Below are 27,906 nucleotides of genomic sequence, written 5' to 3'. Positions count from 1 at the left end.
ATGTCTGTGTGGCCATCTATCCGAGGCAGATGGAAGCAGGGGTGGAAGGACTCCACGCGGGGCTCTTCGCAGCAACCCCAAGAGGACTACGAGGCCCTGCGGGACCGCTGCCTGAGGGACCGCTGTCTGTTTGAAGACAGCAGCTTCCCAGCCACCCAGAGCTCCATCGGCCGCGGGCCTCTGCTTCAGAAGCTGCCACCGCACCTGCAGTGGAGGAGGCCCCCGGTAAGGACGGCAGGGCCCAGGAACAGCCACAAGATGTGGCAGTGCCCAGGGCTCGGGGCTAGTGGAGAACAGGTCTAAGAAACACAGGATAAAAGGGCTTTTCCTACTCTCTCCTCTCCACTCAACACAGCAAATGCTTCTGACACCAAATTATAGGGAAGACCCCCTCCCACCAGGTAGTTCTTCAGTGGACACCAGTCGAGTGTCCTCTGATTCAGTCCAGTTCTGACATTATCTACGCTGCCTTTGCATTGGATCTCACAGGATGAGGGCTCAGTCCCCTCCACCCCCAGAATTCCCTTATAGGAATGTAATGGAAATGGAGACACTTTTGTCCAGGATTTCTAATTTTAGAAACATATAGCTTTGGGGGGTTTCAGGGAAATAAGCAATTCTAGTCCAGCTGTTTCCTTATCTGCTTGAGCCCAAACAGAGACTGCCCTGTTAGTGGAACACACAAGCTGAGCTCCTCTGTTCCTTGCTCCCCAACCCCACCCAGAGAACGCCGGAGGGAACTTTGCAAGTTGCAGAGGAAAACTCACCCTAAAGTACTTGGTTTTGGTACACAGAGATGTGGGTCTATCTCATGCAGGGACTGCCTGACACACCTTCTAGTCCATGGAGCCTGGGGACTCGTCTGTAAGGCAGACCCCACTTATGGACCCCCACTTGTAGTCGGTGATCTTGATGTGTGCAAGATTCCAGGTCTCTGAGGGGGTGCCTCACTTAGTCTTGAAGCATGGCAGACATGGCCTGCTTGCAGAATCTGTGACTTTTTCTGGGAACTGGAGGGCTCAGTCTTGTAAGGTTGGCACCCACCTTGGATAACCTGTGCTTTTGACCCTGGACTACAGCTCAGTATTACCATGATCCACTCCTTGGGTTCTCTTCATTTGCTAGAGAGATTCATGGAACTCAGGGAAACACAGTGCTTATTATTAAGGATATTATAAAGGATACTGATGAACAGCCAGATGGAAGAGACAGGGAGAGGATGTAGGAAGGGGTCATGGAGCTTCTGTGCCCACTCTGGGAACCTTCATGGTTCACCTGTCCAGAGGCTCCACAAACCCTGACTTTCAGGGTATGGGGTAGGGTTGGGGGGTTAATAGCGACTTCATTACAAAGGCACAATTGAGTAGATCATTACATTTGGTGATCAACTCAACCTTCAGCCCCTCTTCACTCCCTAGAAGTCCAGGAGAGTAAGGCTGAAGTGCCCTTAGTCTTTCCCAGAGATCAGCCCCCATCCTGAATCTACCCCAGTCTTCTCATTAGCATACAAAAGACAGTCATCATCCTGTTGGTGATTTCAGTGGTTTTAGGAACTAAATGTTGTGAAAGAGGAAGGAGACCAAGTGTATATTTCACACTCTCACACCAGGTCTTACTTACTGTCATTAATCCCCAAGAGATGGGAATTGGGTAAGTTCTCACATTCCCCTTTTCCAGTTGGAGGGGACCTGGGTGAACCTGAGAGTGGTCTAAGAGGTGGCTTATCTCTCAGGCCCTGACTACACAGAGTTCTCCAGGACTCTGAATTTTATGAGCTGTAAGAAGGACTTAGAAATAAAATGGACAGAATCTATATCCAAGATTTTTCTGGGACAGCACTGATTTCACATATATTCTTCATCTTTGTCCTGTGAAGTTCAGTTGTAGGAAATGAGAAAACATGGTCATTGTAGCTCCTGAGTTTCCTTGTTCTCGAACATAATGACAATTCTGTCTATCCCTTTAGGAGCTGCACAGCAACCCCCAGTTCTATTCTGCCAAGGCTAAAAGGATGGATTTGTGCCAGGGAGTTGTAGGTAAGTCTGTACCCAGCCCTGGCCACCTGCGAGCCTGGCCCCACCAAGCCAGGGGTGGTAAGCAGGGGACTCCAGAGATCCCAACTGCAAATGTCACTCAGCAGCGACTCTACCTAACTGCACCTGGATGAGCTCTGTCCTGTGCTGGAAGTTTATAGAAACCTGTCCTCTCAGGATGTATGGAAAACTCACACTTTGCCCAGGCCCCAGATCATCCTCAGTGTCAGTTTACAGGTCTAAATTTTGTTTGAGAAAAATGAGCCCTTTATTTCACTCCCCATAGTGAGTCCTTGGGACACCAGTTATTGGACTCTCTAGATTAGGTCCAAGCAGGGCTATCATCAACTTGGCTTTTTAAAATAGTAAATAGAAACAACTGTTGGCCCTCAGGGAAGGCACAAATACATTGTTACCCATTTTGCAGATGGGAAAATGGGTCCTGGAGAAGTGAGACTTTCTCAGAAGAACATAGATAAATCACCAGTAGGATTTAGAAAAAGTCGGTTGTGTTTGGGTCCAAATTCCTGAGGATGGCACATTTAGGAAGGCTGAAAGCTGATCCAATAATGTGGCTCAATTATTGGGGTCAAGTTTGGATTACAGGCAATGCTCCTTATCCCCTGCTCTGGTCCTTCGCTGTACCCCTTCCTAGTGTATAATTCCCGTCTCCTAAACTAGGCTAAGCCCAGAGAGGATAGCAATTGGAACTAGGTGTTTTTTTGCACGCAAGACATCCTCAGTAGGCGCACGAAGATGCTGGCAGAATGTGCATGTGTGCACAGATTCCCACAGCCACAGCGTGCTCTCTGGTGCAGGAGACTGCTGGTTCTTGGCTGCTTTGCATGCGCTGACTTTGCACCAGGACATCTTGAGCCGGGTTGTTCCCCTGAATCAGAGTTTCACTGAGAATTATGCTGGCATCTTCCAGTTCTGGGTGAGTGTCTTCCTGGTTCCTCAGCCTGAAAAGGGCCATTGGAAAACAGGGCTCATAGAAGAGCCATGTCTTTGCCTATGGACTATCTTCCTCAGCAGTCCTCATTCACCAGTGGGTGCTCTCTCCCTCCAGTTCTGGCATTTTGGGAAATGGGTTCCTGTGGTGGTAGATGACCGTCTGCCCGTGAATGAGGCTGGCCAGCTGGTGTTTGTCTCCTCTACTTACAAGAACTTGTTCTGGGGAGCTCTTCTGGAAAAGGCCTATGCCAAGTAAGAAAACCACTAGAAATAGTCCCCCTCCCTTCTCTTTTTTTTCTCTCTCTCAGTGTTGAGGGCGGGGAGTAGAATCAGGTAAAGCTAATGAAGTGTGATGCTCAGCCAATGCAGAAGTGAGAACGTCTTCAGGTGTTTTCTGTAGGAGTCAGCTGAAGAAGTAGTCAGGAATTTTACCTTTCTCTAATGGATGGAGGGGTTTACGAGGGACAGGAACTCTTAGTATACATTCTTTCTTTTGATCCTGGGCTGGAAAGAAGGCTTGGCAGATACGTGCCAAAGAGCAACCCAGTAATGGGTTCCCTGCTCATTTGGGCCCTCCCATCTATTGTATTAATACCCTTTACCTTTCCTTCTCATGTTAATTCCTTCTCTGGGCAGGCTTTCTGGTTCCTATGAAGACTTGCAATGTGGACAGGTGTCTGAAGCCTTTGTGGACTTCACTGGAGGGGTGACAACGACCATCAACCTGGTAGAAGACCCTAGCAACCTCTGGGACATCCTAACCCAAACCACCTACAGCAGAACCCTCATTGGCTGCCAGACTCGTATAGGGGTGAGAGTGGGATGTGAGGTGGCACAGGGCAGCCTCTCCTGCTCCCATTATCTCCCTTCATCTGCCTGCTACTGCTCTCTCCTGCGTGGGACCCAGGGCTTCCATCCAATACCGCCTAGAGTCCTGATCTTCAAGCCAGGGCAGTGGAGCTAAGTCTTCAGGGCAGTGGTAGAATAAAAATGGTGTGTAGAGAAGAGAGGTATTAAATATCAACTACATGCGACGTCCACTTCCAATTCAACTACAGTAAAGAACTCAGAACCAGAATAGAGAGCCCTCAGTTCAGACCTGCCTCAATGATCCGTGTAACCTCACACAATGACTTAGCAATTGATCTGAGTTTGTCCTCTGTAAAATGTAGGTTATAATCACTTCCAAGTGGCTCATATGTTGTTGAGAAGGTCAAATGAGACTATGGATGGTGAAGAGTTTTGAAAACTGTGATGTACCACATCATTTTGATTCTCTTCTACTTCTCTCTCCAAAAACCGCTGCTCCCTCCAAGTTCATTCTAGGCCTCCCACGATTCCTGGAATAAGCTGCACGCAACTAAGGACTGACTGGGGTCTCTCTTTTGTCTTTGCAGGAGGAGAGAGTGCAGGAGAATGGGCTGGTGGATGGCCATGCCTATACTCTCACAGGAATCAGGAAGGTGGGGTTAACCAGGTTTCTCTTATCCCTCTCAGCCTCCTCCTTTCCCAAGGCTTCTTACCAAAGCCTTGACTCATCTTGGTGAATGCTATTTATGCCCAGTCTTGTAGTAAAGTAAGCATAAAGTCTCTGGTGGATCCTCCAGGGCTTGCCAAAACTAGTGGTGGACTCCCAGTAACTCTGTACCTATTTTCGGAGGTAGAGTGTTGGGCCTAAGCTTTGCCACTCCCAATGCATCATTTCAGCCTCTCCTAATGGGTCACCCCTTAGCTAATCAGCCCTGCTGTGCTTCACTTCACCAGATGGCTGATGGCAGCCCTTGGCCCGGTTCTTCCCTCCCAGGTTACCGCTTCTCTCATGCTACTCTCCAATAGTCTCTCAGGTTCCTCCGATTGATATTCATCATTTGAGCTTCACTGTGCACTGAGAAGAAGGATCAGACAGGCACTCTGCCCACAAATTGCTTAGTGTCAAATATGGACACCTGAGAAGGTTAGAGAAGCAAAGTAAAAATGGAGAGAGGAGAACATACAGGGAAGACTTTGAGGGCTCAGAAGTAGAAGAGAAGACATTCACCAGTTGGCTTGGGGAGAAGTCAGAAAAGGCTCCACAGATGAGCTGGCATGCATTGGCTCCCACAAGATGGGTAGATCCCTAAGAAAGAGAAGGGCATTCTAGTGGGGCAGGGACACTGCATGGGCAAAGCATGGAGATAAGAAATCTTTAAGATCCTCTGACATTCTCTTGAGAGCCAGACGCCCCCAAAACTTTCCTTTGACTGTTTTCAAATTTCTTGCACTCAAACTCATTTGTAACTTCATACTTCTTGATCTCCAACAGCCATGAACTTTCATTTATTTTCATATTTATTTAACAAATTCATATAGCACTTGCTGTGTGCTAAGTACTATTTTAGGTGTTGGGCTACATTAATCTAATTTCTGCCTCTGTTTTTACGTGACCTTCTCCTTCGGTGTCTTCTCCCTTTCTCTTATCTTGCAAGAATGATAATCTTTGGATTTAGGACCCACTTCCTAATCCAGGATGCTCTCATCTCAAGATCCTTCCAAACAGGATCACATTCCCATGTTCTAGGTGGTCAGATGCTTTGGGGATCCACCATGTAAGCCACTACCATAGCTGTGACTGTTAGCTTCATTTTATAGATCCAGAAACTGAGAGACAGGAGGTTAAATCATCTGTTCTGGGTCCCACAAGCTAGCAAGTGCAAGTAGCAGGGCCACTTTCTACTGTACCAACTCTTCAGGTCTTTGATTTTCCTTTGCAAGTTCTCAGCTGCAGGTCTGAGTCTCACCCAGATATCTGAAAAACTTGGCACTTAGCCAAGCCACTAAACTGCTTCTCATTTTATGTAGGTGACCTGCAAATATGGACCCGAATATCTAGTGAAACTACGGAACCCCTGGGGGAAGGTGGAATGGCAAGGAGACTGGAGTGACAGGTTTGGACTGCTGGGGAATGGGAAGAATCAGACAGGTGAAAAAGGAGGCTTCCATTTGCACACAAATTCAGATGTGTGCTTCCTTTGGCCTTAGGCTGGATTTAGAAAGCTTTCAGAGTGTGAAGCTCCATCTCTCACAATTTAAAAGATGCTTTATGGTATAGAGGTCACTTTTTCTTTTTTAAAAATATTTTTCAGTTGTTGATGTACCTTTATTTTTTATTTGTGTATATGTGGTACTGAGGATTGAACTCAGTGCCTCACACATGCTATGCAGGTGCTCTGCCACTGAGCCACAACCCCATCCTGCCCCCGCCCCCTCAGTCACTTTCTGTTTTATTAGAATAATTAAAGTGAATGTTTATTGAGGACTTGCTAGAGTTATGCTAAATCCTTTGATCTTTTACTACCTATTTAGTTTCCCCAGACAGTGCTATATAAGGTCTGTAGCTGCATTTCCACTTTACTAATGGAAAAAAACAGATGCTTAGTTGAAGATTTGCTTCTGGTCACATAGCATGACTCAATGAAGGTCTATGGTACCTTAGTCTAGTGTTCTATCTCTGGAGTGTCCAATGCATTCTTGTGCTTGTTGAGTCAAAGTTAGAGAAATTTGAATTGATAGCTACTGTCTGGTTACCTTAGTGACCTCTGGGCATTCTGACTGAAAGCCTACATTTAGGTTGTTTTTGCCTTAAGGAAGCTTGAAGGAGATGTGAGTTTTACAGGGAACAGACTGGGTATAGGGAATAGATAGGAAGAGAGGCCAATTTTGTGAGAGTCCTTCTGCTCATTATGAAGAGTTACCATTTTTAACCCTGTGTAACACTACAGAGTACACAAACATGTCCATATCTACATTATACTTGACCATTTTTGTAGATGAATAAATTAAGACTTGGAAAAGCAGGTTGAATTTTGCCCCAATAGTGTGTGCTGCTTTGAATAAATTGACAGAGGTGACAGAAGAACTGAGTCTATGTGGAAAAATGTCACTCTCCCAAAATGCTTAAATTCTAAAGTGCTACAGAAATATATCATCATAGTGTTGGTAGTGATTGTTCACTTCCTAGGACAAGTACTAACATTAGAGATAGTCGATGAGTCAAATTATCATTTTGTTACTTTCTGTCTATATCATCTAAGGCAAGTTTCATAATTTTTCTGAACTAGAGGTGTGGTGAAGATTAAATAAAAATAGGGACTTTTATTCCATAATGTTTTATCTGCTGCTAATCCCATCCAGTGTATTTTCCATTTCAAATACTATATTTTTCAGCTCTAGAAATTCCTTTTCCAAATCTCCCATTTCATCTCCCATTATGTCTGTATTTCCTTTTACATCCTTGAGAATACGGAGTATGGTTATAAAAGCTATCTTCACATGCTTACCTGTTATTTCCATCTTAATTATCTGTTAATTCTATCTACACTGGTTTCTACTGACTGTTTTTATTCCTGGTCATGGATCACTTTTCTGCTTCTTCATGTGACTAGTAAATTTTTTTTTAATTGGGTGCTAGACATTGTAAATTTTAGTTTCTGAATGTGGAATTCTATTGTATTCTTTTAAAAAGTTGGGATTTTTCTGCCAGGTAGTCACATTGTTTAGGGATGGTTTGGATACTTTGAAGTTTTCAAGCACTTGTAGGGCAGGTTAAGAGAAACTTTTATTTCAGTGATAATTTGACTCCACTACTAACTTGAAGACCCTCTGGGATCTCTAGTAAAAGACTTTATGTATTCAAAAGGGTCTTTTAACTCTAGCTGTTGGAAGTTCACATGATTCCCGGCTCTGGGTCACCTCTGAGAATTGTTCTGTCTGTAGACCAGTCTTATGCAGTTTCATTTTAAGAAAGCACAGATAAAATTTCAGGCACAGGCTCAAGGGAACCCCTGTGAAGTTTTCTGGAGCTTCTGCCCACCCCACTCCCCCCAGGCACTTTGCCCAGTACATTTTAGCTGCCTTGGTTTCCTGGAACTCCAGACTCTATCTTCTCCATTCAGCAGGACTGACAGGTTCTTTTTGTATTCCACTTCCTGTATCACTGTCCCGGAAACTCCCTCAGGAAGAAGCCCAGGTGATGTGAGAGCTCAGCCCATGGCTTCCTTCCTCCCAGGATCACAGTCCTGTGCTGACCACTGCCCAATGTCTGAAAATCATTTCTTATATTTTGTCCCACTTTTGGTTGCTTATGGTAGGAGGCTAATATAGGACAGTTTTACTCCTTCATAGCCAGGAGTAGAAGTTTAATATGATGGGCTTTGAAAATAAGCAATTCCAGACTCAAATGCCAGCTGTGACATTGAAGAGTTTTGTGACTTCAAGCAAGTGACTTGATCTCTCTTAATCTCAGTTGCCTGATCTCCAAAATGGAGATCAATGTCTCTCTGTCAAAGTTGTTGTTAGCCTTAAGTGATGCTAGCCTTAAATGAAATAAAGTATGTCAAGAGCCTAGCCTGGTGCTTGGCTTAGAGTAAGTGATTGATTAATGTTACATGTTGATCTCATAATGCAGACTGTAAGATTTAGTTGTCTGCAAAACAGTCTGAAAATAATACTAAATAATGACACCACCGAGCATTTACTAAAGAATTTCTGGCATATTCTTCACAATCTTGTCATTCCTCATGAAAATGTATCTTTTCTATTTTCAGTTCGAGAAAATGGGAGCTGCTGAGCCCCAAGGAGAAGCTTCTGCTTCTGAGGAAAGATAATGATGGAGAATTCTGGTATTTGACTTGGGGATTTGGGACACATGCCCTGGCTTACATTCAGCAAATATTTTCTGGGTGCCTCATATATGCCAGGCATCTCATATAAAGAGGTCAGTAAGACACACTCCCTTAACGGGCTGCCAGTCCAGCAGGGCCAAAAGGGAAATACACTGTCACAGTCCCTGGGATCAGAACAATACTCAACAATTGCTCACTGCCCAGCACACCTAGAAGCCAACTCTGTGGTTCCCAGTTTTTATAAAAAGACCTTTCACTGGAGGCCACCTGACAAGGGGGCAGGTAGCAAGTTCATCTCCCTGATCCACAAGTAGGGGAGGAATTTAAGCATCCCAAGGTTAAGGGAAATGGGGTTGACAGGTTGCAGCCAGAGTCTTGTATGCAGGTCCAGGTGGAAGGTGATGATAATTTTGCTCTGTCCTGTGACTGTTGACGGCACCCCTCCCTTCTGCTCTAGGCCCAGCAGGCACTGCTCTCCTTCCTCAGATTCCATTAAGCTCCCTTGGAGATTTTGGTTCTAAGGTCATTTTAGGGCAGGTCCTAGGGTTCTGCACCTGCATTTTGAAAGAAAAAAAAAAAAAGCTTGAACTTTTTTAGGAACAGGTGAAGATGTCATTTTGAGGGAAGGATCTTTGACATGGAGCCCAACGTGTGCTTCAAGCAGGGCTGGGAGGCAGCGGCCTCTCTGGCCTCCATTTTGCTCTCTGCTCAATGCACTCAACACAAGGTTTATCTTTCCTGTCCTGAAAAGGAGATGAAGATGGAATGCACTACAGAGTCTCGTCAAATGACAGGCCCCCTGATCTGGACCCTGCCGAGCAGAGTCACACTACGCCTCATCACCCCAAAGCTACCTCCCGAAACAGCCCAAGTGGGCCCTTCTGCTGCTAGAGTCCCACAGAGCCCCCTCTGCTCCCTCCACCTTTGTTTCCCACCCTTTCTATTTACCCCACCCATGTCCCGTGGACTGGTGTTCTCCCCTTACCTGTCCACACTGCTGTGGGGTCCTCACTGCCGAAGGTCTTTTGCTGAGCTCTAGAGCCCTGTAAATCCTGTCATTCTACCCTGCGGATGAGCAAACTGAGCCCCAGAGAGCCTAGGTAGCAGGACTCAGCTCACAGTTAGCAGGTGAGGGTGAAGATCTTGATTAATAACCGGGCACTCACCTACACTGTGCCTATTGAACATCATCAGTCAATTGACTAGCTGAGAACACCTCCGTTTGGCTTTTGTCACTTTCACACAGAAGCGGGACCATCATCTTCAATATTAACAATGCTAAAAGCCAGAGGGCATGGGCTTCTTGGGGCTCCACTTCCCCTGATGGACCATCACATGGATCAGGCTCAGCCCATTCCTGCCTCCAAGGCCAGCTGGGCTCTGCACAGAGCCTGGAGGACAGGGCTGCCGGGTTTCTGTTCTTGCGACTAAAAGGTTCAGGGGTCACTCCAGTTAAACTGGGCTAACTGGGCTGCACAAAATAACCACACAAGAGACACAAATACCTTTTTCTTTGGGGTCGCCGTGACGGCTCCTCTGACCTTAAAGGTCCACAGAAAGAGAGAGAGACAGCAAGAGCACTCGCTGACCCCTTTTATTGAGGAGAAGCTATTCAAATGAGGCAAGGGGTCAGGTTTCAGGGGGCTGAGTCTATCTTCATGATGTCCACTGTCAGCAGGTTGACTGACACCTGGGTAGGCCATACCCAAGGGCACAGTAAGAGGAGGGGACACACACAAGGCACTTCCATGGAAGATTCTATCCTAAACAGGGCAGGGGTTATATTACAAAGGAACAGGTGAGCATAGCTTCACCCATGGGGCTGTAGCAAGACACACCCATGCACGAGACACCGACCCTTGCACCCAAGAAGGGTGGGAAAAGTTCTGCTACATTTCTGCAACTGAGAGCCTCAGCACCCAGCCAGGGAGTGTACTCAGGCACGTGGGAGGTTGGTCTCCCACACAGGGCCTTGGTCTGAGAGAGGGTGGGGTGCCCAGACCAAGGCCCCATTCCTGATGTGTGTCCTTAGGACAGGGCATCATCTCACTTGTCTGTGCTGTTTCCTCTTCTTCTCCAGGATGTCCCTGCAGGACTTTAAAGCACATTTTGTGCTTCTGGTCATCTGCAAACTGACCCCAGGCCTGTTGAGCTTCGAGGTGGGCCAAAAGTGGATGTACACCATGCAGGAAGGGAGATGGGAGAAAGGGAGCACAGCTGGAGGCCGGATGAAGTCCTCGTGGCAAGGTGGGCACACATTGGGCTCTTGGATTGGGGATGGCGGGTGGGGGAGCCCATGCAGATGGTCCCGTAGACTGAGCCCTGCACATGTGGCTGAGGAGGAGGGGGCTGTGCTTGTCAGCTGCCCACTCTAGTCCTGGGCTATGTCCGCAGGGAAGAGGGGGCACCTTTGGTCCCAGTTTGCACAGATGTACAGTCCTCTCTGTCAAGCTCTCAGCTATGGGTCTGCATCTTTCCCAAGTGATGCCCCCTCTAATCCACACCAAGGGGACACAGGCACACAGGCGTGGTCACTGAGTGGGTGAAATCTTTCTTCCGTTTTGGGATAAGAGCACTGATGCATCAAAATAACCGCTCCAGGAAGGGCAGGACTGGTACAGTAATCACAGCCAGGTATCTCCCCACTAGAGTCTGGTAGGCAACACACAACCAGGACTCCTGGACTATTCAGTTAGAGGAGAAAAATGTGCCTAAATTCTTGAGATGGGAGGTTGGTGACCATGTCCCTTCCTCTATGATGGAAGTGGCGAGCCTCCTTTTTGAAGAAAAGATCTCTGCGTCTGATCTCAGAGGGGCAGGGTAGCTTTAGCTCTGATGTTCCCTTCCCGCCACCATATTCCCAACGACTAAATCTGCCCTTATGCTAAGGCTTCACCCTTGCTAAAGCATGAAGGCTCCTGGGATCTTGGGCATGCTCTTCTCAGCAAGTTAACACAGTCACTTATTTAAGCAGCAGTTGTTCATGGGGCATGATATCTGGGCCAGGCTTTGCCAGGCAAAGCGGCGACAGCATAGGAACAACTCTGGGCAGGTACGTGTAGGAGAACCTGAGGTAGAGGAGCAGGGGGTAAATGGGACGTAGAGCTGAGGATGAAGGGTCTCCACTCTGTCCAGATGGACCTCAGATGTGAAGCCTGGTGAAGGTGTCCTCAGACTGTGCACCTCTCAGTGGTTTGGAAAGGCAGACGCCAGCAGAACCAGAGTCCTGTTCTCACCTTGCTGTGTTTTGCCCAGATACGTTTTGGAAAAATCCACAGTTCCTGCTGTCTATCTGGAGGCCTGAGGAGGGGAGGCAGTCCCTGAGAACCTGCAGCCTGCTAGTTTCCCTGCTGCAGAAGCCCAGGCACAGGTGCCGCAACCCGAAGTCTCGCCTGGCCATTGGCTTCTACGTGTTCAGAGTAGGTGGCCTCTGGGGCCTAGAGTGTGAGGTCCAGCGTGGGGTCTCCAACAGCTACCACTTTTTCCTGGTCCTTGTCCTTTTAGCTATTTGTCCCTGTCCTTGGGACTGGGTTTAAGTCTTGGCGCTTTACTTAGTAATATGCAATCTAGAACAAGCCACCTCCTTGCACTTGAACATCAGTTTCTCCACCTGCCAAATAGGGGCCACGAAGTTAATGCAAAGGTTGCATAAAAGAAGACCGTGTGGTAGCACTTTTCACAGTGCCTGGCTCATAGATGGTGCAGATAATGTTGGCTCCTTTCCTCTCCCAAGCAGCCTGGGGTTCCTTCCCCAAGGCTTTCCCCCAATTTCCCACCAGGGATCGAAGTGCCCAAGGAAGGGAAGGGACCCCCGAGGGTGTCTTCTGTGTCGGATTTCATCAGGGTTTGGGGTCCTTCACTGCCTAACCAAATCTTTCTTTGTTTTCCAGGTGAGCAAGGTGAGGTCCACACTTGACCTTGACCAGAAGCCCTAGTTTGGACTGATGCCATTTTTTGTGACTAAGCCACTTTGAGATTGGTTTTGACTGTAGCATCCTATACAAGAAGCTGTGAGAATGTCTGGATAACGCCAACTCTGTGTGTGTGTCTGTGTGTGTGTGTGTGTGTGTGTGTGCATGTGTGTGTAAGTAAAGAGCATCTGCTATTCTTTTTTTGTCTGAGGATCCTGAGAAATCCTTACACTTCTATAAGGAGATCTCAGCCCAGCACAGAACCAATAAATTTCAGAATTCATTAAATCTCTGCATAAATACCTAGTGCTAATATTGAAGGCTGTCACAGCCTAGGAAGGATGATAAATGACAATCTTGCCTGAGTTATAAAGCTCATAATAAAATAGACCTAAAACATACGGGACATCAAGAGACCACACAGCCCACCTACTCAGGGACAAGTGATAAAAGCTTGGGGAGCTGGGTATGGTGGCGCATGCCTCTAATCCCAGCAGCTTGGGAGGCTGAAACAGGAGGATGGTGAGTTCAAAGCCAGCCTCAGAAACTTAGTGAGGTGCTAAGCAACTCAGTGAGACTCTGTCTCTAAATAAGATACAAAAAAAGGCTGGGGATGTGGCTCAGTGGTTGAGTGCCCCTGGGTTCAATCCCTGGTACATAATAATAATAATAATAACAACAGCAGCAGCAGCAGCAACAATAGCAGCAGCAGCAGAAGCAACTTGGGGAAATGGACAGGGGGACAAGAATCACCTGGAGGCATTGTGGAGGCATCAGAGAAGAAGCCTGAGGGACTCCAGCAGGGGAGGGTGGCAGCTATTGTTTTGTTTTCCAAGAAAACAAGAGTGAAGCCCTCATTTTCTCCTGTTGGACTGAATCAAGCAAAAGGACTTTTATAAAGAATCCATTTTGCATTGGGTCATGTTTTTGGTTTTCTGTTTGTTTTTCCCTCCCGCCGGAACACTGAGTACTCCCAAAGTTGTGTATTAAACTTAAAAAGGTGCCTATTTATATTAAACTTACAGTCTAAATAGAATTTGGGTCAATTTACAATAAAAAGTGTAAACAAATGAAAACTGCAAACCAGTTATAAAAGTAAAAAGGCAAGAAAAAAGTCATAAGGGAATGAGGGAAGGCAGTCCATCATACAAGAAAAACTAAACCCAGAACAGCGATGAGGGCGGATTATAAAATTAAGCTCTGAGATTCCTAGCAGATAAAGCAAAGAGGGCAACTGGATGGTTCTCTGGTTCTCATTATCTGAAAAAGAAAACATGTATCATAAAGTGATGTATTTTGTTTCCCCAGCCCCAGGTGAAATCTGCTGAACGGGTCTGTGTCGGATGGGTGATGTCTTTGTTGGCAGTTATATGTAAACCCAAGGCATGATCCTGGACCTCTTCTTTCTCCATAGCCTTGAGTGAGGACAAAGGGGAGAGGAAGTAAAAACTAAAAATAAAGAGAAGTAGGGAAAGAAGAAAGAAAAGCAGATAACAAAGCACATGCCCAGGCAATGTGAGATCCAGAGAGCTGCTTCAGGTCAGAGTTCCCATGCGGTTCTCCTCTTCTGAGGCTGTTTCGGCTGGGGTGACCCTGCCATGTCCAGCTATCTGTACGTAGCTGCTGTGCTGCAGGTGGAGGGATGGTGATGGTCCAGCTGCACCTGTGACCACTAGTCACAATCTCGGTCACCCTGAGATTGTGTCACATACATGGAGGCAACATAGAGTGTACAAAGAACATTGGAACTCAGCTGTCCTGAATGGGACTCTCCAGGACAGATGACTTACCTTGACTGAGCCTGAACTCCTGGATGGTGAAATGGAGCCTGCAGGCAGGGGGACAAATCAACTCACGTCAGCCCCTGCTGGAGTTCCAGCAAAGGTGCCCCCAGAACGTTCTAGTTCTTATCCTCCTCACCCTTCAGCCTCATCCTCCTCTGGGGTAACGGGATTTGCCTGATCAAAGGCCACCTCAGTCCTGCCTCCTGAAAGAGGGCCCCAGGCCTGGTCACCAGCCCTGGGTGATCACCTCCACTGGTGTCATTCTGTTCCCCACCCACAGCACTATAATGACAAGAGGAAACTGCCCGCTGAGTTCTTCTGGGCAAATGCTCCCCTGAGCTGGCCTGAGGTGTTCCTTAAAGAAAAGGAAGTGAATCAGGAGCTGTGGCTGGAACCAGGCACGTACCTCATCGTGCCCTGTGCATCTGAGGCCCACCAGGAGTCGGAGTTTCTCCTCAGACTCTTCTCCAGGAAGCACATCTTGTAGTAAGGACTCAGGTTGGGGCCTGCGAGGGCCTGGTAGGGCCATTTCAGGCAAAGAGGACAAGGCTGGAGATGGTGAATGGGGAGTCTCTGCTGCTAGGATGAGAGAGAGAGAAGGAAAGCTGGGTACCACGGTGGCTCTCTATTTAGAGGCCATCCCCTTCCACTCTCCTTCCACCAACCATGGAAGAGAACGGGATGCTTAAATGTCAGAGATAAAAAGATAGAGCAGACATAGCCCATGCCCTTGTGAAGTTGAAGATCTGGTAAGGACCCAGACATATAGGCCGTCATGGATATTGCAATATATTAAGTATAAACATTTCTATGCTCAGAGGCTAGAGGAGTATCAGAGAAAGGTATGTGAGCTGAACTCCACAGTCCTGGGGGAGCAGGGATGGCTTCAGGGAGGGATGACTCCTGAGAGAGGCACAGGGCTTGTTCAGATGAAGGGTGGTTGTCATTCATTAGCTGGCTCAGCCGCCACTAGTATGCAGTTGAATCTACACAGATTCATCCCAACCAAACTTAATATTTTGCCTGTGATTGATTTAATGTGATAGTCTTTCAATACCAGGTGCTTTGTTTTGTTTTGTTTTTTATGTCGTGGCCATAATAGTTTGAGTTGACCTTAGGCTCACTGCCAGACCAGACCACTGAGTTTTGAACTATAAGTAGGGGTTGGTAGAGGAGGTTAGGGGAGTTAGGAGAGGTGAACTATGCCCTATGGCCGGACTGGACACTTCAAGGGAATGTGGGAGGTGAGAGATGTGAGCCCGGTAGGACTGCATGGCACTTCAGCTACAGAACTTGAAAGATGAGCTCCCCCAGGAGGGCCAATATTGGTTCAGATGTTCCCAAGATGATCCCCCAGAAGAAACTCTCTGTCTTTTTCTTTCCTCAGTGAACTTGGCAACAATTCCAGGGTGGTCTACTCTAAGGTGAGAGGTCTGGTTGGAAGTCCACACGACGGGGCCTATTTCAGTGTCAGGGTGGTGGGCACCTCTCGTCCTGGTAAAGGGTCAGCAAATATCTGTGTACCCTGCTTCCCTGCTCTATGGCAAAGGTATATGTCATCTGTTGTGCTCTCAAAGTGCCCATGTCAGCTGTTTTTGCACCAAGAAATTATTAGATAATTGTCCTTCTGGATGGGTTCTCATCATCCAGGGCCCAGTGCTCCAGGGGCATGGGAGATACCTATACTTTCTCTGCTTCTGCTTCTCTCTCCCTGGTGTTTCCTTGGCTCATTTTGCTATTTGTTACTTCCCCAGCACCAGGGAGAACCAGAGCAATAGAGATGTTTGTGAATGCTGTGTTGCAAAATTTAAGACAATGCAAGGTCAATTTCAGAGGCCTGGGAGCCCTGAGGCAATAATGTTTGCAGGAGAGTCTATTTATACAGCTCTTTTTTTTTTTGTTGTTCCTACAGGAAATAGTAGAACAAAATGAAGAGCAGAATGAATTCTTCACCAAATTCTTTGCCAAGGTTAGTTGACTGGTGATGTTGGGCAGGGGTGGAAGGAGGGGGCGGGGATAAAGTAGAGCATAAAATTTTATGAAATGTGGGCTTGTATTTGTTTGATGCTATATGTAAAATGTGATTTAAGGCTTCCTCTTTCCCTGTTGTAGTCAGCTTTTGTCTCACCATGACCAAAATACCTGGCAAGAACAACTTAAGGGAGGAAAAGTTTATTTGGAGCTCATGGTGTCAGAAGTTTATGTCCATAGATGGCTGACTCTATTGTTCTGAGCCTGGGGGTGAGGCAGAACAATATGACAGATGAGTGAGGTAGAGGAAAGCAGCTCAGGACATGGCAAAAGGAAGGAGAGAGAGAGAGAGAGGAGAGAGAGAGAGAGAGAGAGAGAGAGAGAGAGAGAGAGAGAGAGAGAGCGCTGCACTCACCAGGAGCAAATATAAACCCCAAAGGCAGTGACCCACCTCCTCTGATCACTCCCCACCTGCCTACAGTTATTGCCCAGTTAATTCAGATCAATGGAATAATGCAATGATTAGACCAAGGCTGTCATAACCCAATCATTTCACCTCTGAATCTTCTTGTATGTTGCACACATGAGCTTTTGGGGAACACCTCATATCTAAACCATAACATCCCTTGCCTGTTACTTTCTACTAAAGTCTTCACATTTTAGATGAGCGTGAAGAGGCATTGTCTCTAGAAGTAGTTAAGATGATTATCTATTCTTGGAAGCTAGATCAATTAGTCACGGGCAAAGCAAAGAGGATTAATTGGAATCTTGTATGTAGTGTTTATAAAGGTTTTCCTCCATAGCCAGGGTTTCTAAACATTTTGTGCTGCAGTGCTTTAATCAAATGAAATCTAATAGTGAATCCAAACATATAACACACACACACACACACACACATACACACAGAGTAAACATTGTACATTATGACTATGCATAAATTTTATGAATTCAAGTGTATGATACTTACATTTCACTGATATTTTATAAAGTCAAATTTTAATAACAACTCTAAAATTTAAATCTAGAATTTTGGCTGATGAGCTTTTGTGAAGAACAAAATTCAAAGCAAATTGCTGACATTCTAAAATACTTCCACAGAGAATCACTGCTCCCTATAAACCTGCTTCTTAAGGGTTCTGCCCTGCTGGTGTGCTCTGGACTTGGCAACCAGTCAAAGAGCATTGTAAAGTTTTTATAAAACCTAAGATTTAATTACATGTCTGGCCACAATCCTTGTGTACGATATAATGGTGTCACTTATTTCTGCTCAGAAATGGTACATATACCATGTTGAACCTATGCAGGACAGGATGTTCCCAGCCCCAATAGCTTGTGACCCCTCTGCTAATGAGTGTTCAGGAACAATGGTTTTCTCTCTCCATTCTGCTTTCCATTCAGTATCCAGAAATAAATGCTATTCAACTGCAGAAGATCCTGAACCGAATGACCTGGTCAAGTAAGTATCTTAGAGTCATCCAGTAGGACTCACAAGGGGACACACATTTTTGATATTCCATCTCTGTTTCTCTTGGCTTGGTGGCATGTGTGAATCAGTGAAAGCCGGTCTCACCTGGCAACCATGTTTGACACCAAGATGGGTTTTGTGGTCTGGCAAAGCAGTAGAGCTTTGAAGTACTTATTTTTTGCTTAGTTTGGGTGTGTAGAGGTATATGGCTATGAAAATGAAGACCTTTCCCCATTTTGCTAGTTTGAAAAGAAGAACTCCTTTCTTGGCATATCAATTCCATTTCTTCAACCTGGGTTATAAATATTAATTATTGACTAGACTACCAGGGAACTCTCTGATAAACTCATATTTAAATTAAGCAAGCTACAAAAATCTGGAATAATACAGCATATCATCTAGGAGGATTGCAGAGGGGAGCTTTCATATGATGTCTAAGATAAATTATTAGGAAAGCTTAAAGTCCATACAAAAACATTGCATATACATATTTGGAACAAGAAGACCATGGAGGAAATACACTGATTTCTGCAGGGAGGCAATTGAACTTCAGAGTAAGAAAGATAAAACAAATGATTAATGAGTATTTTCTATCTAAGATATTTGATTGCCTCTTTATATGAAGCCAAGATTCTGAACCTATACAAATTTCAGTCCAGGGTATGTCTCAAGGTTTGAAATAGTTTCCAGATGTTTTCTCAAAGTCTAATTTACTTATCAGTGAAAGGTCCAGAAAGGAAGACTTTAGATGTTCTAGAACACCAGAGACCCCTGAAAAAATTCTATGCTGATTCTAGAAAAATTAACTAAAAGAAATGGCTCGTGCCATTTTTAAGTGTCTTGATTGCAAGTAGGCAAAACACTTTTCCTAAAAATGTGTGAACAAATTGCTTTTGTTTAGTCTTATGAGAGAATTTCTGGAACTTTCTGTCAGAGAACTACTATAGGTTTTGACAAAATATTTGGTAAAATCTCCCACAATGTGAGTTGGAAAATAGTAATGCTAGACCTATTCAGAAGTCTTAACACCATCCCCACAGCTATGCAAATTTACAACAAGAGAAATAATTCTTTATTATTGGTGAAAATCTATGTATATTTTAGATGTCTAAAGGAGAATCCTTTTATTTCCCTAACTTTAACCAATGGCTTAGAGGAAGACATAGGATGTAGGGTCAGTGCATCTGCAGATGGTGCCAAGCTGGGAAGAATCACCTAAATAATAGACAGGAGAATAAAAATCCAGAACTTTCTCAATACACTGGGCCCAAAGCAAAAAAGATGAAATGTAATTAGGATGCCATTTTAATAAAACACTGCCATTTTAATTTTTTTTTTTAAATTAGTTGCACAGGTTCCTAACTTTCTAAAGACCTCTTTGTTTTTCTTTTGTGTGGGTGACAGTTTGCGAGAGATATTTGGTTAATTTAGTTGACCTCCAACTTATGAACTAATAATCTCAACTTGCTGCTAAATAAGCTAATGCCAATTCAGCTCCATTTAATGGAAGAATTTAGATCTGTGTTTATGAAATTGTTCTCCAAGTAACGTTAGAAACTAAGTGGTTTTAGTAAATATTCTAGGAAGTGAAAGGAGTTCATTTCTGTGGTCAGTGACACTTGGGAAATTCTGTGTCACACTATCATGTCCACAGCTCAGGTGTGTCAGACCAGTAGGGTAGGCTGCTTCAAGGCCCAAGAAAGTGCCTGCATGTGACATGAGAGATTTATGATTTATTGGGGAATGTTTACAAGAGATCAGTGGCTGCTCCAAGAGGAGTTTGGTGGTGACAACCTGAACAGGTAGCATCTCTGTCCCTCTAGGTGCCTTGCCAAGCACAGTGCCTCCATCCCTCATGATACAGGTCCAGAAAAGAGTGCCTCTGTCCCTCATGATGCTTTTTCCAGTGGCAGCACCTGTGTGAGTGACAGGTATCTGCTCCATAGTGCCCCCAGTTCGCCCCCCAGTTGCCACTGAGAGAGGGGTTTTGTTAGACTGCGGAAGCACTGATACCATCAGCATTAGTTTTCTTAGTTTGCTTACATGATCAACATCCCAAAGAGCAATTATCCTGGCGTACATGCAAGAAAGTAGCTTTCTACAGATAACACTAACTTGCCCTAGTTCCCAGTGTGTATAAGAGAAAACCAATGTCCTTCAAGATAACATGGATCTGGATGTACCAGCCCAGGGTCTCCCTCACTGTTCCCTTAACTTGGCTAGGTTTTGGGGAACAGAAAGGGGGCATTCAGGAACATGGTGTTTTACTATCTCCCTTTTCTTTAAGGACAATAAACACATAATTTCAATATTGGCCAAGGTGCTTGGTGAAAGAAGGAAAGGGGCTATAGACACAAATTATATATATGATCACAAAACTCTCTGCAGAACATCTCCCTTGGAAAATAATTTGGGAAATGCTGACTGAGAACTTTGGAAACGATAGGCCCACTGTAATCAAATTGCATCAGAGGAATGTGTTCAAGTCTTGGTGTCATATTTTAGACGAACACTGGCAAAGCCTAGGCTCGAGAAAGGGATGACAAGGGTTTAGAAACCATTCCATTTGAACAATAGTTGGGGATATGATCGTGTGTAGAGGGATGGGAGAAGTCACAGAGGAGACAAACATCATTTTATGCTTTTCTGGAGACAGAACTTGGCCAGTGAGTGAATATTACAGGAGGATCCTTTGGACTCAAAAAAATTCAAAAAGTTTCTCTGGAAGCTCTGTCTATGTGGAAAGGTGAGCACTCATCCTTGACGGAGCAGCCATCGTGAAACCTGAGGAGAAAATCCCCCAGTTTGGGTGGGAACTTGAACCAGCAGGCTTCTCAGTTCTCCTTCAGGTCTGGGAGTCTGTGGCTATGATCCTGGCCCTCCCTAGATGCAGAGCATATGTTCATTTCTCCCACAATGTAAAAAAAAAGCCCAGCCAGGTCCCCAGTCTCTCCGCTGCTCTCTCCTTACTCTTTTCCACCCTACATACATGGTGTCAACAGAATCTCTGGCTGCCCTGGGCAGTACTGCCTCCTTCTGTTCAGAAAAAGGGCTGCAGTCCTAGGCCAGCCCTCCCCTATACAAACTCCTTTGCTTCCTGCAGGTCTGGGGAGCAAACAGCCCTTCTTCAGCTTTGATGCCTGCCAGGGGATCCTGGCCCTCCTGGACGTATCTTTTCAGGTTTGTGGGTGGGTGTGTGCTGCTGGTCGAGATCTTTGCTCATCCTGTCCAGGTTTGTATCCCCACCCAGGCCCTTGCTAGTTGTTTGATCTTGGACAATCACTGAGTCTCATCATGCCTGCACATCAGGTACACATCTGATACAGTTAAGAGGGTATTAAAACCTACTCTGTAGGGTTGGTGTAAAAATACAAATAGATAACTCAGGTAACGTGCTGAGGTCAGAACTGCCATCTATTAACTATCAATAACAATAACCTGCTGGGTGCAGTGGCACATGCCCGTGATCCTAACCCTCAGGAGGCTGAGGCAGGAGGATCACAAGTTCAAGACCAGCCTGGACAACTTAGCAAATGAAATTTTTTAAAAAGTAAAATAAAATAGGCCGGGGGTATAGCTCAACGGTAGACTACTTGCCTAGCAAATGCAAGGTCTTGGGTTCAATTCCTAGTACCAACAAAACCCCCCAAACATATCTTATTTCCTGAGAGTAAGGATGAGGCAGCTGCAGAGTGCTGCCTAGTAGTCATTCTCCAGCATTCATAAGAGAAGGCAAGAGCCACAGGGCTCTGAGTCTTTCCTCTGGTGATGGGCAATGGCTGCCCCATTTACATATCAGGAAACCAGAGTGCAGGGAAGTCAAAGACATGCAGGATCTCGGCTTTCCTCGTTCTGAGCCCTGTGATTTTCCTAGCAAACATTCTGACTTTCCAAGTGGACAGTTAAATCAAAGTTTGATCATCTATACTGCAGAGAGGCAGAGAACGGATCGTCTGAGGAATTTTGTGAAAACAACTGTCTTTGCAGACACTCAGAGGTGGTGCAGGATGGTACAGGCAGCGGGACAGGTTCCATCCTTGTCCCCAGCTCAGGGGGGAAAGGGGAGCTCATTTCATCTTCTAGACCATGGGGGAACTAATGCCACAAGGCATAAAGTGCATAACACAGGGAAAGCATGCAACTCAGTGCTAGCCATGGGAGGGCCCAGAGAAGGTGTATGGTGGTGTTTTGACCCAGTCTCTCTGATGCCTGGGTATTTTGACATTGTCTACAAGGTCACCCATTTTGCTTTTAACTTTTCAAAAAACGAGTAAGTAAAAGAAGCAGCTTTAGCCATCTTGTGCCTAAGTTCTTCCGTACATTGATTTTAACTCTAACGAGAAAAAGTTACTGGATTTTATTTAAATCACATCCAATTGGCCATGATAAAATATCCTGCTTCACTAAATGATGGCTGTTGTCATCACTTTCGACATCATCACTTCTTCCAAAGCCACTGTGCCATGGCTCATTCTGTCCTTTCCTAGTAAGGGCAAGGGAAAGCTAGGCTGGACTGGCCAGTAAACGGAGGCCAGGTAGGGACATCGGACCTTGAACGGGGCCATCCACAAATTGTATACTGCTTGTAGAGGGCCCATTAGTGTTTCCAGAGCCAAGGATGCAGTGCTGTCCTGCCAGAGTTCACCTTGACCTGTTGTCAGCTTAATGCATCAGGGACTGTGAGCATCCAGGAGTTCAGGAGCCTGTGGAAGCAGCTGATGCTGTACCAGGTAAGGACAAGCCCCAGCCATACTCCTCTGGGGAATGGTACAAAATGGCAATTCTTCAACACTACGTAAGATATTTCTCTCTCCTTTATACCTGAACACTTGCCACATCTTCTCTGCTCTTCCTGCAGTGAGTGCTTGCTCTTCCTCTCTCCCAAACTCAGACAGCCTGCTGCAGCAGTCTCCTGATTTCTAAGACACACATCTAATCAGGTTGCTTCTTTGCAAAAAGCTTTTAAAGACCCCCGTTTGCTTTCAGAGTAAGTCCAACATCCTCAGCAAGGTGTGCTTCTGAAATTGGCTTCTCCCTACTCTTTCAGTCATTACTTAAAACTCTCTCACTTTTTTCTTGAGTCATGAAGTTAGAACCACTTCAAAGTATGAAAAATATACTTAAATCAAGCACATTGGCCCACACCCAGACTGTCCATACCCCATGAGAAGACCTTGGTCTTTTTCAGAACCTGTAAATAATGTGAGATGATAGGAGCCTAGCAGTCCCCCTACAGCTCTGACACTGGCACACGTAGGGGCTCAGATGGTGCTTGGGCGTGCCTGCCTTCCTTAGCCTTTGGTTTTGGTTCTTTGCAGGAAGTTTTCCACAAGCAAGACAGTAGCAGGTCAGGACTCCTGGACTGGGTGCAGCTGCAGGCTGCCGTGATGGAGGCAGGTAAGCAGAGGAACGGAGGAGCTGGTGCCGGAACAGGTGCCCACTCCCCAGGCAGGGAGGAGGGGTCCCATGACATTCTGAAGTGGCTCCCCAAATGCAGAGGCTCACAGGTGTGGATCTGCAAGTATCAAAAACATTGATTATTCTGATTGTTATGATCGTAGCTAAGATTTATCAAGGATTGGCACATCTGGTCTCTCATTTAATCGTCAACAACACCCTGTTCAATCCACCCTACAGAGGAAGAAATTAAAGATCAGAGAAGTTAAAGAACTTGCTTGGGGTTTTAATGCAGGAATCCTGGGCCCCAGGATTACCAAGTCAAGCACTGAATGCTAAGTCTGAGTACTAAGCAGTCTGCCTCCTGCCTTGGAGGCCAATGACCACTTGATAAAAAGATTTCCATGCTTGTGGCCTAAAGGGGCAGGCATGGGGAATGGAGATGAAATTAATTGATTAAATAATTAGAAGATTTGAAATGAATGACATTAAAAAAGATCTCCATGCTCTCAGGATTCAAGTCCCTTAAGTGAAGGGATGGATGGGGACAGGGTCCCAGAGCCCCAGCACTCAGCACGGGAGCCTGTGCTTAATGCAGGAATCGTGCTCGGGGACGACGTCTGCCAGCTGATGCTCCTCCGCTACGGTGGCCCCAGACTTCAGATTGATTTTGTCAGCTTTGTCCACTTGATGCTGCGTGCAGTGAACATGGAGAGTAAGTGAGTGGGGGACCAGGGACTTTCTCTTCATGTCCATGGTTGCCCACCTGTCCCTAGTTCAAGCTCAAGAGAGCATAGTGCCAGCCCAGAAACAAGAGGCTGGGGAGCCCTGGGACTGTGGGTCATGTGCCAGTCTAAACTAATTCACACCCTGCCTTGCTCCAGAGGCAAAGGGTTGAGGTATTTCTTTTATAAGAAGTGTGGCCATGTGTGGGTACATGTAGGTGGAAATTGGTTTCCCTTACATTTTCAGCATGGATGTGGTTAAGGTATGGGGAGGTATGGAAGGAACTAGTTTATGTTTCCGACACACACACACACACACACACACACACACACACAAAGTAGCTGTGTTCCTTTCTGCTGTATTTTTCACAGATATCTTCCAAAACTTAACCCAAGATGGCAAAGGGATATACCTCCAGAAGCCCGAGGTAAGACTTCCCCCAAGAAGCCAGCAGTCTTTGGTTAGGTAAAGGTGGCCCTTGCAGGCCCAGGCTCTTATGAAGTAGAAGGGTTCTGGGGGCCCTTCATTCTATTGTGTTGGGATTGGGCACTGCATTTATGGACTTATTTATTCATTTATGAAATCTTTACAAAGTACCCACTTAATATCTGGTATGTCTGAAGGGACCGGGGAGTGACTAGCTCTGATCACAACAATGCCATGTGATAACCCCATAAATTTTCAACAATGTGTGACAATCATTTATTTAGCTCCCAAGCCACATGACTGGGAGCCAGAGGGTCTCAGCTGGCTTGTCCATACTTCTGCGGGCTGGCTAGGAGCTTTGCTGGGACACCTCAATTGAGGAAACTCTGACCAGGCTTGGCCTTCTGAGGACAAAGACAGAAGTACAAGAAAGAGAGCTTAACACGCAAGGCTCCAAGACCAAGGCTCTGATTTGACACACCACTCCTTGCAGCTCCTTCTGTCAATCAAAGCAAGTCACATGGCCAAGTCCATTTCAACAGACCGGCAAATAGCCTCCTCCTCTTTCATGCCACATGGCAGATAGCAGACCACGAACCCAGAGATGGGTGAGGAACTGAGTCTAGCAGTGAACTCCAGCACAGTCAGTAATGAGAGATCTAGTCTCCATAGAGCACTCCATGAGGCCTCTCTGGAGGAGGTGGCATTGAAACTGAAACCTCAAGAACAAGAAGGAGCCAGCCAGGGAATATTCTGGCAAGGAAAGGCTTTGGCTGAATGGATCAGTGTGTGGAATTCTGGGTAGAGAAGAGAGTGAGAGGAACTGGCTCAAGGTGAGTCTCAAGGTCAGGGTCAGATCGGGCAAAACTTGAAGGCCAGAAATAAATCTCACTGAAGAGCTGGAACTGCTCTACCCCAAGTTCAGGCACTGCATTCACTGTCCTTGTGACCTTTTTCTGAATCTCATTTAGTGCTTCACACATAGTAGGTGCTTGACAAATGTTTGTTGAATGAAGAAGGGGACATGTTTAGGAGAAGACAAACAAATGCATGACACCAATTATCTCCTCTGATCCTTCAAAATGCTCTGCTTTATCAAGGACCTGCTGTGAGCTGGTCCTAGCGAGTGTTCACTGCAAGGATGTTGGGGTCTGGAGTTGAGTCGCCTGTTCTTTTTATTCTCTAACACTTTTTCCATATGAGCTGCTTAGAAAGGCCCCAGTAAAAGCTGAGATTTCTTCCTTGATCTCAAATGTCTACTTTATATCCTATATTCGAAGATATAGAGAGGTCCTAAGCATACGTGTCCTTATAGTCACTCCAGTAATTGATGTGCGTGTGGGGTGCAGCTTCATTGCCCCATGAAGCTTTCTCTGACACCACTGGTCCTTTCATTAATATCACCTTCATCAGCAGCAGTGTCATTTTGATGCATTGCTCTGTTTCTCCAGACATCCCCTCAATGAGAGATCAGAGGGACCATAATTGTAAACACATAGAAAATGCTTTAATGATGTCTGCTACCCCATCGGCTTGTACACCTGCAATGTGTGAGCATGCCACAGTTGTCAAGGGGGAAAAATTCATTGAGAATTGAATACAAAATCAGCCTGGATCTTGACAGTCATCATTCACAGGCACCGTGAGAAGTCAAGGTTGATTATATTTCAGGTTGATTTATACTTACTACCAGGTGGTGTGGTCCCTCGGGCTAAACCATCCATTAATGTCCCATCTCCATGACTCCCCAGGAGTCAGGGAAAGGGGCTTCAAGTCAGATGGGGTGAACTGATCATGACTTGCTTTCCCTTCGTATCCAGTGGCTGATGATGACCCTGTATTCCTGAGAAGTCTGGAACCTTGTCTGCCCTCACTACAGACTCTGCATATGGTCCACCGGTACCTTTGGCTGAGACTAACCCTCACTCACCCCAGTTACTGTTCTTCAGGACTGTGCACCAGCCGTCACCTTCTCAGCTGGGAAGATTTCTCTCCTGCAGCTCTCCCCTTTGGATGGTCAACATGCAGAAAGGAAAGGAAGGTGGCAAAGATTGCATTGGATTTGTTAAGTCCAGCTGTCCTTCCCTGTGACCATAACCTTGCCACCATCAGAGATGTTACCTGACATGACCTGAGCAATACAACTGTGGGCCTGGTGGGCTTAGTCTCTATGGGACACTTCATGGCTGTCCCACTTAAATGACCTTACATGCACCAGGTATCATCACACTTGAGATAACACTCTAGGTTTCAAGGTTTGAAGAAGGAATGCCGTATCCTTAGATATCTATAAATTGGTAGAGGTATAGGCTAAGTTTCTACTCTTTGGGGTGGAGTTAGGGACATAGCAGGCTTTCATGAACATAGAAAATAAGAGAATTGACTGGATCCAGGTGGGAAGTGCTGGCTGTGGCACCTGGGGCCACTCTTGACTTCTGCTGACAATCTCTTCAGATGATCAGATTTGGGGCCACTGTGGATTTAACATACTGAGTTCTCAAAGGCCTTCTTGCTTGTGACAGGCATCAGTCTATTTTCTTGACCTAGGGACTATTGGATCCATTTGAAATCAGTGTACCTCCTTCAAAGAAGAATGACAAATCCCTGCTAAATTATAGGGTTTGTCAGTGGATGGTTGGCATATCTAATTTTTTCAGCTACTATGATATGTCATTATGTGTGGCATCCCTACCAACCCCAACCCCAAATGCAAAATCAGAACAAAGGCTGTTTTCCAAAGCCCACACGTTTCACTCACAGATTAGCATCCTAGCACCATTCATTACTATTCTATTTGTTCTTAATATACAAATGAGTCTAACAAATAAGTCTACCAGGTCTCTAAGTCCACAGTGGACTAAAGGAAGCAGCTGAACAAGGGGCTAAGAGTGTGTCACTTGCAGAACTAAGGAGATTTGACAGCCTGATAGATGAGCAGTGTACTAGAAACAAGGAACACTTTAAAAGCAAATTTCAAGGAGGTAGAAAAGTATTTTACTTAGTTAAAAAAAAAAAAAACACCTTCATTTATTCCAAATGATAATATGTATGTCTTGCCATAAAGTGCAAGATACGTGAGGTGTCACTGATTTTATAAATGATGATCATGTATTTATAGTTTAAAATTTTTTTTTGTCCTTTCATTTATTGGTGTATTTGTCCTCAGATTCAGCCATTGTAAATATTGTCTTAATAAAGTAGTCATTGGCTTGATCCATGAATGACATCTTGGAGATTTTAGGTGGTGGGAAGAAGATAGCATTTTTCCATCTGTGACATTCAGATGACAATGTGCTGGTTGTGTTCTGGGTGGATGGATCTACTTCCAAGTTAAGTCAGAGAGCTTTTTGGTGGTCTGCACTGCCCTCCTATACCTCTCATGTGTCACCCTCACTCCCCTGAGTCCATGAATCACCAAGGCAACTCAAAGATGACTGCTACTTATCCCCAGTGTTCCTCAAAGCTGATCAGGAGCAGAACCAGGCCCTCTCCCCATCTTCCGTCATTCCAGGGCAAGCAGAGATCTGGGGGAAGATAGGTGACAGGATCAGGTGGAAGCTATGGGAGGTGGACATCAGC

At 45.7% G+C, this 27,906-nt stretch overlaps 1 protein-coding gene across 2 annotated transcripts; it reads left to right on the top strand.

Annotated features, from left to right (window-relative positions):
- Nucleotides 1–26,174, top strand: Capn14 (calpain 14). Of its 2 annotated transcripts, XM_027933335.2 has the most exons (21): nucleotides 1–225; nucleotides 1,967–2,036; nucleotides 2,852–2,970; nucleotides 3,103–3,239; nucleotides 3,624–3,798; nucleotides 4,388–4,450; nucleotides 5,826–5,911; nucleotides 8,570–8,644; nucleotides 10,728–10,894; nucleotides 11,903–12,066; nucleotides 12,538–12,546; nucleotides 14,623–14,828; nucleotides 15,730–15,766; nucleotides 16,255–16,311; nucleotides 17,712–17,769; nucleotides 20,882–20,946; nucleotides 22,440–22,508; nucleotides 23,097–23,175; nucleotides 23,774–23,890; nucleotides 24,273–24,328; nucleotides 26,148–26,174. In XM_027933335.2, exons 1-21 carry the CDS (start codon nucleotides 1–3, stop codon nucleotides 26,172–26,174), a joined length of 2,061 nt encoding a protein of 686 aa, XP_027789136.2. The 2 variants fall into 2 exon arrangements, with proteins under 2 accessions (XP_027789136.2, XP_027789137.2); XM_027933336.2 differs by lacking the exons at nucleotides 1–225; nucleotides 1,967–2,036; nucleotides 3,103–3,239 and having other exon boundaries at nucleotides 2,948–2,970.
- The last annotated feature ends 1,732 nt before the right edge of the window (nucleotides 26,175–27,906 follow it).

Source organism: Marmota flaviventris, chromosome 14 (genome assembly GCF_047511675.1).
Source record: "Marmota flaviventris isolate mMarFla1 chromosome 14, mMarFla1.hap1, whole genome shotgun sequence".
NCBI classification, from domain to species: Eukaryota; Metazoa; Chordata; class Mammalia; order Rodentia; family Sciuridae; genus Marmota; species Marmota flaviventris.
This window is presented reverse-complemented; position numbering and strand designations above follow the sequence as displayed.